The sequence below is a fragment of the Theropithecus gelada genome, chromosome 9 (assembly GCF_003255815.1).
Source record: "Theropithecus gelada isolate Dixy chromosome 9, Tgel_1.0, whole genome shotgun sequence".
In the NCBI taxonomy this organism is placed as follows: domain Eukaryota; kingdom Metazoa; phylum Chordata; class Mammalia; order Primates; family Cercopithecidae; genus Theropithecus; species Theropithecus gelada.
In genome coordinates, this window is record NC_037677.1 from 115,752,004 (window position 1) to 115,763,107 (window position 11,104).

Below are 11,104 nucleotides of genomic sequence, written 5' to 3' on the forward strand. Positions count from 1 at the left end.
GTAAATGCTCAATAAATGTTTGTTGATGTAATCTGAGAAGGAAAGGAGAGCCCAGAATAAGTTGATCCAACAGTTAATGGTGGTAAAATGCAAATATTTTAAAATATGTTTATTTTATGTTTTACAATGAATACTTCAGCAAAGAAAATAATTGTAATTTCAAAATGCAATCCCTGAAGTTAATAAATATCCTTTATAATCAATTACACTAATCAATATCTAGAAATATACATAGACAAAGTTAGCTAGTGAATAAAATAAGTAGAATGACTACATAAACTATCAATTTCAGGGATGAGGGATCATGCATAATCAGTTAAGTCACTCTGCCACTTTTAAAAATAATATGATTCACATTTGCTTCAATCACATAAACATTCATTGCAAGAGTTAGACGGCTAATTGAAAATAGTGATCTTTGTTAGCTTAAAAGAAAATTCAGTTTAATACAAAGACATTCAAATTGAAAATTTCAGGACCCTTGATCAGACGCTTTCAATACATGTTGCTCTACTTTGTTATAGGCAAGACTCAAGTAAGGCTAAGACAGAAGACTGTTTCCACTGAAGACATGATCTAAGAATCGCTTTCTATATAGGCAAATTATGTTCTGTAGAAACTAGCTAGCCAGCCACCAAGACGTTACCAATAAAGGATTCCTTGTACTAGCAACTATCATGTTTAAAAGGTCTTAGCCAGAATTACAAAAACAAAACATTTAGAGTAATATTTATGAATACAAGCATAATTGGTTCCTTGCCTTCTACAAATAACCATCTTTAAAATGATAAAAGCAGGTTTCAACTGTGGTTCTTCTCTGGGGTGAGAAGGTGCAGATACACATGGGCGATCTACTGATTTACCTTCTGAAAGTACTCTTTGGAAGCAGCTGGATTTGGCTTGATCTGAAAATACAAAAGCTTAATTAGGTAACTGTGACTTTACCATAATAATATGGTAAATATGCCCAAAACTGAATAGCAATCCCCCAATTTTTAACCTAAAGTTCTTTAAACTTTTAAAGATTTCCTTTAAAACACAAAGATCAAAGTTTCATTAAGGCCTGCCTGTCTCTAGGCCAGGTGCGGTGGCTCACGCCTGTAATCCTAGCACTTTGGGAGGCTGAGGCAGGTGGATCACGAGGTCAGGAGATCGAGACCATCCTGGCTAACACAGTGAAACCCCGTCTCTAGTAAAATACAAAAAAATGAGCCGGGTGTGGTGGCAGGCGCCTGTAGTCCCAGCTACTCAGGAGGCTGAGGCTGAGGCAGGAGAATGGCATGTACCCAGGAGGCGGAGCTAGCAGTGAACCGAGATCATGCCACTGCACTCCAGCCTGGGCGACAGAGCAAGACTCCGTCTCAAAAAAAAAAAAAAAAAAAAAAAAAAAGAGTCTGCTTGTCTCTGATAATTGGTTTCTGGCTCCCCACCCCACCCCCCTACCCCACAGCAGCTTCACCCATTTGCACATCATCTGCACGCTTGCTCCAAGGGTGGGCTCCCTTTTGTGGATACTTCAGGTCAATAGCTCTCGAGGCTGAGAGAACATGGACCTCACTGCTTTTGGGGAAAAAACCTACCGTAGGAGAATCTGGTGTCCAGTCCGCTGGGCAGACTTCTCCATGGGTTTCTACATACTGGAACGCCTTCACCAAGCGGAGGGTTTCTTCCACGCTTCGGCCCACTGGGAGATCATTGACGCTCAAGTGCTTGATGACTCCATTGGGGTCAATTATGAAGAGACCTCTGCATGATCGTTTATCCTCGTCAGTGCCTCAACAGTACCAGAACTAGAACAGTCTAACTTCTTACCCTTTAGGTCTTTAATTCTTTTACTAAAATATTAAGCATAATCATATGCTTAAAGGTAGGGTTTTCACTGTTGTGCAAAAAGTATATTATCTCTTACTGATGACAGATGCTTTAACAAAGGCAGTACTGGACCAGGTCACCATAAAAAGCTTGCAGTATGGTCACATTTACAAACTCACACAGTGCCCTGAATGTTACAGTGTCGGAAAGTCACTGAACTAGACAGAGCGAAGACTATTAGTGACATGGCAAGCATTCTTTGAGCTACTGTATCACATCTTGGCAAGAAATTCATAGGCAACTGGGAAGAGACAGATATGTATTTTATCTGGATTCAACAACTGTTTATTATGAATGAATTCTTGGGTAAATGGGGGGAAATCCCATGGGAAAAATCTTTGTAGAAAGAATGTACAGGCTGTAAGTCTACACAAAACAGAAAACCATGCCAATCACTTTTCATCATGTAGCAGCATGTAATGAGATGAACCACGCTACCACAGTGGTCTGTGTTTATCTTCTGTGTTGGTGTTACTGTGACAGATGCAGATATGTTTAGCCCAGAAGTTTTTTTAGTTGTTTAGTTTAAATACAGCGTCTCACTATATTGCCCACGCTGGAATGCAGTGCTATTCTCAGGTGTGATCACAGCAGGCTGCGGCCTCGAACTTCTGGCTCAACTGATCCTCCCACCTCAGACTTCCAAGTAGCTGTGACTATAGGTGTGTGTCACTGTGTCCAGTTATTTAACCTACAGATTTTAACGGTCTGTCTTAAAAGGATGTGGAAATTCCAGGTATCAATCACTCATGGAAAAGGCAGGTTAGAGAAAAGTCAGGGTAAAAAGGTGCTTCTCCCACCCTCGGTCTGGCACTAGGGGCCTGGGGTTTCAGGTGAAACTGTTCCCAGAGGGTGCAGCCAGCTGAAGTCCACCAATAGAAGCAGAGGCAGAGCTGGGACAGAGCAGGGCCCACAGACTCCTGAAAGTCTTATCTTATAAGCCAGACTCAGCTTCTCTCTCTTGTTAATCTCGGTATTAAAACGGGTACGGACGTTAACTGCAAAATTAGTGAGTTCTCATAGGGAAGGGGACCGTAGGAGAAAAATAGCCAGTACCCTTTCTCTGGCCATTGCCAATTCTGAAAGACCTAGGCATTCTTTTGATAATCTCTTTACAGTTAAACAAACAAAAAAAAAGACCCGCCAGGTGCGGTGGCTCATGACTGTAATCCCAGCACTTTGAGAGGCTAAGGCAGGCAGATCACAAAGTCAAGAGTTCGAGACCAGCCTAGCCAACATGGTGAAACTCATCTCTACTAAGAATACAAAAACTGGCCGGGTGTGGTGGCGCGTGCCTGTAATCCCAGCTACTCGGGAGGTTGAGGCAGGAGAACTGCTTGAACCCAGGAGGCAGAGGTTGCAGTGAGCCGAGATCACGCCACTGCACTCCAGCCTGGGCAACAGAGCAAGACTCCATCTTGAAAAGAGAGAAAAAAAAAAGAGAGACAGAGAGAGAAAAAGGCCCAAACTCTAAGATGCCACCCAGCACTAAAATCCAAGGTGTAACCCAAGAGGAGCAGGCCAGAGATCACCTACAAAAGAGGCAGGTGAGCTGGCTTTAAGCTGACCAGCCCCCAGCAAAACTGTGAGGCACAGCATATCAAAAGGAGGGCCCTCTCTTCCTTCCTGGAGGTCAAGTTCTGCCCAATCCCTTCTTCACTCCTATTCTCAGCAGACTTCAAGATGCCAGTTCTAAGGCCCAAGTTCTCACCCCTCCCAGGAAGGTTATGTTTGAATGTGGAGCTGCTGAGGACTGAAAGTTTTTCACACTCAAAGGAATAAAGGTTTAATAAGGGACTGAATACAGATAGAAATGACATTCTGGGGCAGAAATCCTAACAGCTGCTGCCAGTAACTATGCTAACTAGCTGTGTCACTTATTTAATCCTCACACCCACCTGTGAGGTACCTCCTCATTTTAGTTATGGAAAAACTGGGGCTCAACAAGGTTAAATCAAATCACTTGCCCAAAGTCACATAGCTATTAAAAGTAGCTGAGTTTAAAAAAAAAAAAAAGAAAGAAAAAAATCAAACCCAGGACTGTTTGGCTCCAGGGCTGAAAATGGTCACCATTCCAAGAGACTACCTCTTACCCTGCTAGTCCCCCCTTCTGCAGTCTGATGGCTTCACTGTCAGGTGTGTGTCCCCATGGAAGCGGCTCCCACATAGTCAGGGAGTATGGAGCAATGTGGCCTCAAGACGCAGATACCCTACTTTAGAAACAGACCCAAGGTGGTGGAGGGGACACGCATGTCTCAGCATTTCTGAGAGACCGCCAATCGTTGCAAGAGGCATTTTATCAGTGCTTATTAAAGACTAAAATTAAGGATTTTTTGATTATTATAAATTTTAACTTTTTAAAATATAACAGGGACGAGGTCTCACTATGTTGCTCAGGCTGGTCTTGAACTTCTGAACTCAAGTGACCTTCCCACCTTGGCCTCCTGAAGTGCTAGGGTGACAGGCATGAGCCACCATGCCCAGCCAGGATCTTCTGGATTTAAAAATGCTTTACCAAGGTCTACATAAATCCCCTAAGAAGTAGAATGATACTAAACATGAAAAATAATTTAAGTTCATCAGAAACAGGATCTTACCTTAGCGCAAGACCAGGACCTTCTAACAGCACACCGTAGTCTCGGGAAATCTGCTTAGTTAAATCTGACAAGAGTGCGATGTTCATGTGGCCCAAACCACCATTCTAATCAAAACGCAAACACCACTGTTAGACGGCGCGGCCTCGCCGCATCCCTGACTGTGTACCACACTGTCTGAGACCAACAGTAATGGCAACAGGGAACAGTAATTGAACAATGGGCCAAGACGGCGCGGCCTCGCTGCATTCCTGACCGTGTACCATACTGTCTGAGACCAACAGTAATGGTAACAAGGAACAGTAATTGAACAATGGGCCAAGACGGCGTGGCCTCAAAGCATTCCTAACCGTGTACCACACTGTCTGAGACCAACAGTAATGGCAACAGGGAACAGTAATTGAACAATGGGCCAAGCACTGCTATTAACTTACTGCCTCCTCGAAACCACCCTGGAGTAGGTATCATCAAAATGAGGAAACTGAGGCACAAAAAAGTTAAGTAACTTGTTCCAGGTCACAGCTAGAAAGGAGCAGAAGGAAGATTTAAACCTGGGTAATACTATAGGCCTTTTCAAATTGTTTTTTCCTTTTCTTTTTTTTTTTTTTTAAAAGACACAGAGTCTCGCTGTCACCAGGCTGTAATGCAGTGACGTGATCACAGCTCACAGCAGCCTTAAACTCCGGGGCTCATGCAATCATCCTACCCCAGCCGCCTGAGTAGCTGGGACTACAAGTGCTTTTTCTAATTCTTTATTTATTTATTTAATCTTTTTTTAATTGGCTGGGCGTGGTGGCTCACGCCTGTAATCCCAGCACTTTGGGAAGCCGAGGCAGGCAGATCATGAGGTCAGGAGATCGAGACCATCCCGGCTAACATGGTGAAACCCCATCTCTACTAAAAATACAAAAAAAATTAGCCGGGCATGGTGGCAGACACCTGTAGTCCCAGCTACTCGGGAGGCTGAGGCAGGAGAATGGCACAAACCCGGGAGACGGAGGTTGCCATGAGCTAAGATCGCGCCACGGCACTCCAGCCTGGGCAACAGAGTGAGACTCTGTCTCAAACAAACAAACAAACAAAAAAAAACCCCTTGAGTAATTTAATCTCGATAGTCCAGCAGCATAGCTAGAAATTTAGATTCTTCCAAGCAAGTTCGTAAGAGCAAAAGCTAGGGGTGCAATGCGATACCTTTCTTGGCGTATTTATCCAGGCAAGATGGCTAAAGTGGGAATCCACTGAGACTGCAACAACTTCACAGTTCACGTCGTGAAATTCGTTAGCTTTGTCACTAAAAGCAACAATTTCTGTAGGACATACAAAGGTGCTGGAAAAAAAGGAGAGACATTCTCATTAAATAATTCAAAAGCAAGGATTTTAACAACTAGTAGTCTAGCAACTAGTTTAACTTGCTAAGGGTAAAAAAGGCAAAACGGTTAACCGTCCTCACTGGACTATAGTGTTGCGCTGCAAAAGTACTATTATCTCCCCTCACCTTTTTATTTTAGGAACTGTATCAAAAAATGGGGAAAGGGAACATACATTTTAAGGAAAAAAATTACAGTTCAATGAAGTTGCTTTTTGAAAAAAATCGTTTTATTATGCCTACTTTTCTCATTTTTCCCCAGACCAGCGAAAACTTTCATACGCTGGCTTAGGGAAGCACTACTGCAGAGCACAGAGTCACACTATCCCACCCCTGAAGTTTATCACTTGTAAACCAGCTACAGACCCCAGCTGTAATCAACAAGGCCACGGGTGATAAAGGGTCAGACAGAATCCTTCCTTTCACAAGAGTATCTAGGGGTAGACAATTCAGTGCGGGAACAGGATATGTGCTTGCTCTCAGAATGACACGAAAGCATCATAGAAATTACACTTACAAATCCAAAGGATAGAAGAAAAGCACCAAATATTTCCCCTTAAAGTCATCAAGGCTTAGGTCTTTGAACTCTCCATTGACAACGGCTGTACCCTTAAAATAGGGCGCATGCTGGGTGACAGCAGGTGCATGGTATGAGGAACCTGAAAAAAACCCACACTCATATGTAGTTCATCATTTGCTACGTCAAGCACTTATGATTTTATTTAAACTTCTCATGATAATTAGTAGTATAAATCAAAACATTCAGTTCAACTGTACAGTCATCCTTTGCCACCTGTGGGGGATTGGTTCTAGGATAACAAAATCCACAGACGCTCAAGTCTGCTACATAAAATGGTGATTTGCATATAATCTACACACACCCTCCATTATACTTAAATCATCTCTAGATTACTCATGATACCTAACACAACGTAAATGCTATGGAAATAGTTGTTAAGCTGTATTGTCTAGGAAATGACAAGAAAAAAGTCTTTGTGTTCGGTACAGACACAACCATCCATTTTTCCCTCCCAATAATTTCAGTTCAACCAACCACAGATACAGAACCCAGATACAGAGGGCCGACTGTAATTTCTCCTTCTATAGTTTTAGATTGTGTACAAATTCAACTCCAAGTGCTATGGAAACTTAAAAAAAGGAAGACAAAGATAGTAGGGATAGAATTAAGGAAGACATGAGACTAGAGATGGATTTTAAATATGGTTCAGATTTTGTCAAGTCTAGATGGGATGGGGCAGATGGCATGGAGGAAATAGCAGGAAGGAAGACAGGGCATGTGTTGGAGCAGCCTGTGGCACAGTCTAATGAGAACAGAGAGTGTCTAAGGGTACGGAGTGAAGAGCAGGCAGCAGGCAGGAATGGTTGAAGGCCATGTTGCAAGAATCCTTAAATACTAGGCTGCTGGGTCTTCTTAACAGGAAAGATAAGAGTTAAGGGCGGAGTCTTGCTCTGTCGCCCAGGCTGGAGTGCAGTACTATGATCTTGGCTCACTGCAAGCTCCGCCTCCTGGGTTCACACCATTCTCCTGCCTCAGCCTCCCGAGTAGCTGGAACTACAGGTGCCCGCCACCACGCCTGGCTAATTTTTTGTATTTTTAGTAGAGACAGGGTTTCACCGTGTTAGCCAGGATGGTCTCGATCTTCTGACCTCGTGATCTGCCTGCCTCGGCCTCCCAAAGTGCTGGGATTACAGGCGTGAGCCATTGCGCCTGGCCGAGATGGCAGTTTTTAGAAAGATCAGTCTGGCAGGAGGGAAAGAGGAGCAGGAGAAAGGGAGAGACATGTTTGGAGGTGGTTTCAGTGATTTTTTTTAATTTTTTTTTTTTTTTTGAGACAAGAGTCTCGCTCTGTCACCTAGTGACACAGTCTCGGCTCACTGCAACCTCCGCCTCCCTGCCTAAGCCTCCCGAGTAGCTGTGATTCCAGAAGCACACCACCCACCCGGCTAATTTTTTAGTATTTTTAGTAGAGACGGGATTTCACCATGTTGGTCAGGATGGTCTTGAACTCCTGACCTCAAGTGATTCACCTGCCTTGGCCTCTCAAAGTGCTGGGATTACAGGTGTGAGCCACCGCGCCCAGCCTCGATTTCAGTGCTCTTACGCATATTGAGGGGAGGGATAGGGCAGAAAGAACAGAAAGGAATGGATGCAAGAGAAGTGTCAAAACTGAGAAGGACTTGCTTCTACCTGGGAATGAGGGACAGAGTAGTTCCGATGTCAAAATGCCTGAGACTGCCACGAACAGAAAAAGGAGGAGCTGCTGGGGATGGGGATGGGGATTTGAAACCAGTGGAGTAAATTTTAAGCCTGTGGTATCACATCACTACTAGAAATATTTTAAAGCTCCACGGTAGTAAAATTGCAAAACCTCTTAGAACATTTAGCCCACAAAGGCTTTACTAAAATATATATGCCCCCAAACCATTACATATTAAATACGTGCTTTTTCAAAGGCTAGTCAAATCCAGACAAGCTATTTTCAAATATCACTCATTATCTGAGGCTGATCTTAGCAAAGCCTATATCCTAGAGAAGGGAATGTAAATCTCAAGAAACAGCTAAATTTCACTCGGATTACAGAAGATACCATTAGACAGGTCTGGTTCCTAAGTGGCCATATGGGGCCAGTACACAGGTTTGAATCTTAGAGCAGCTGCCCTCTCAGGTCCCCAGAGGCTGCCCACCACTCACAGCTCTTCAGACAGTAGATCCAGAAGGCATCTGAGCTCCCAGTAACCCCCTCCTCAACACAGTGGATTAGAAGCTCTGGCAACCAACATGGAAATGTGACAAGGGCAGTTTGCCTCAGTGATTCTCAACCCTGGCTGCACACTAGAATTACCCAGCATGTCCTGGTCTCACCCCAGAGACTGACTTAATTTGTCTGGGGTGGGACTGGGGCAGTGCTGTGTTTCTGAAAGCTTCCAGATGAGTGTAACATATGGCCAGGGTTCAGAGCCGCTGTCCAAAGACCATGGTTCATTTTTCCTTTACCTGGCTCCAGCCAAGACATCACATAACACTTACTGGTGCTGAATAATTTTGCTTGACTGGAACCAGAACACAGTAAGTTTGTCAAGCTCGTTCTTCCACATGCAGCAGGCCTGAGGGCTGCAGTGGCAGAAATGCCCCAAGGAATGGCACTCACATGTCGGGCAACCTGGAAAGAGAAACTTTTTATTAGAAAGTTTTTCTGTACTGGTGACTGAAGGCTGAAAGGGCATCGTGCCAAGGGTGGTTTCAGCTGTCCCTGTTCCTGTGAACCAAATAGCAAACCCCAAACTAAGAGCATGGATTGGGTCTGCACATTCTTAACACTCCCTTCTGCTTCCTTCTCCCAGGAGACTGGAAGGTAGAGGGGAACTATAAGAAAACAAAGACGGGCTGGGCGCAGGGGCTCACGCTTGTAATCCCAGCACTTCGGGAGGCCAAGGCGGGTGGATCACGAGGTCAGGAGTTCAAGACCAGCCTGGCCAAGATGGTGAAACCCCATCTCTACCAAAAACACAAAAATTAGCCAGGCGCGGTGGTGGGCACCTGTAATCCCAGCTGCTTGGGAGGCTAAGGCAGAAGAATTGCTTGAACCCGTGAGGCGGAGGTTGCAGTGAGCCGAGATCGCGCCACTGCACTCTAACCTGGGCGACAGAGCAATACTCCGTCTCAAAAAAAAAAAAAAATCAAACTCCATGCGCTTAAAAGCAACACAGGGTTCAAAAGCCAGGGGACTTGGGCAGGCTTTTCCCAGCACTATCTGCTGAGTATGTTCTACCATGTCAAGGTTTTCCTTAGAAAAAAACAAGGCCCCTCCAGGACCAGCGACCAGTAAACAAATAGAGCCAAGTTCAGTCTCTGGGAGTCTGGAAAAGGCTCAAGGGAAATGTTTACTCAATTTTTTTTTTTTTTTTTTTTGAAACAGAGTCTCGTTCTTTCACCCAGGCTAGAGTGCAGTGGCGCGATCTGGGCTCACTGAAGTCTCGACCTCCTGGGCTCAAGTGATCCTCCCACCTTAGCCTCCCCAGGAGCACTGACCATCACGCCCGTCTATTTTTTTTTTTTTCTGTAGAGACAAGGTCTCACTATTATTGTCCAGACTGGTCTCAAACTCCTGGGCTCAAGTGATCTGCCCGCCTTGGCCTCCCAAAGTGCTGGGATTACAGGCATGAGCCACCGCACTCTGCCGGTTTGCTCAACTTTAATGTTCAAAATGACTCAGGAGAACGAAAGGGAGTGTGTTGAACCCCACCAGAGAAAGCCGTGTACCAAAAGAGCACGACGCATTGCCCACAGTTAAGCAAGAAACAGCAGCAGAAACACGCGGGAGCGGGATTGGGAGGGAACGCCTTTGTAATTTGTTCAGCACTTTGCGCGTTTTTATCCAGTATTTAAGGGGCTGTTCACAGCAACGCCTTGACGTAGGCATCATTCTTTCCATCTTAACTACACAGGCTGAGAAAAGCGAAGGTGACTGCCCAAGGTCACAGGGTCGGTGGCAGAAGCAGGGTCAGGAGATGGGCCTGGGGACCCGGAACGGCGAACGAGGAGGGACTCGGGGAAGAGACCTCGAGGAGGGACTGAAGAAGGGCGGTTCTGCGCAGGCGCATGGAACCTTCCCCGGGGGAGGCCTCTGGGTCCGTTACCCGCGGAAACCCTCCAAGAAGGGCAAATGGCCCTCAAGCCCAGAAGCGCGGGACCCTGTCTGGGAAGCACGTTCCCGAAGCCACCAGTGTCTCCGCGCCTGTCCCCAGCCGACAGCCACTCACCGACGCTCGAAGCAACCTTCCTACAGCAGCCGCCATCTTCAGTGCACTCGGGCGCCGCGGGGTGGGCAGGGACGCAGGGGCGGGGCCTACGGGGTGGTGGGCAGGGCCTCTGCGGGCGGGGGGGCGGGGCCGGAGGAGGGGACTGGGCTGGAGGAGCTCCCGCCTCCCTGCCTCCTGGGGACCTTGAGGGAGGAATTCCCTTTAGGGTTGAATGCTTGGCCAAGTGACACGTGGTTTTCCTACTGTCGCCCCAACCTAAAAAGAACGAATCCAGGCGGGGAATTAGGTATTTTTTTCTGTATTTCCCACTGTTTTGTTAACCTTGTGTGGATTACTGTGTCTACTATTTCTGTGACAGGATCGCTTTCTTATTTCAGCCTCAGGTAGAGACTTCTGGCTTCTGTATGAAATGGAATTAATTACAAACGCAGTTTTAGTCCGTTAATAAGCTAAGTGGGCTAGACACATCAAGGCTTTGCTGGCCTGAAAA

At 45.6% G+C, this 11,104-nt stretch overlaps 1 protein-coding gene across 3 annotated transcripts; it reads right to left on the reverse strand.

Moving 5' to 3' along the window:
• Positions 1-77: 77 nt before the first annotated feature.
• PRDX3 (peroxiredoxin 3) lies at positions 78-10,719 on the reverse strand. 3 transcript variants are annotated; one of them, XM_025395463.1, is made up of 7 exons: positions 10,615-10,689; positions 8,882-9,014; positions 6,350-6,491; positions 5,658-5,793; positions 4,470-4,573; positions 1,581-1,746; positions 78-905 (listed from the first exon to the last, which is right to left on the reverse strand). In XM_025395463.1, the coding sequence occupies exons 1-7, from the start codon at positions 10,648-10,650 to the stop codon at positions 852-854; spliced, it is 771 nt and encodes a 256-aa protein (XP_025251248.1). In that variant the 5' UTR covers positions 10,651-10,689; the 3' UTR covers positions 78-851. The 3 variants fall into 3 exon arrangements, with proteins under 3 accessions (XP_025251248.1, XP_025251247.1, XP_025251249.1); XM_025395462.1 differs by having other exon boundaries at positions 1,577-1,746; XM_025395464.1 differs by lacking the exon at positions 1,581-1,746 and having other exon boundaries at positions 10,615-10,719.
• Between the last annotated feature and the right edge of the window lie 385 nt (positions 10,720-11,104).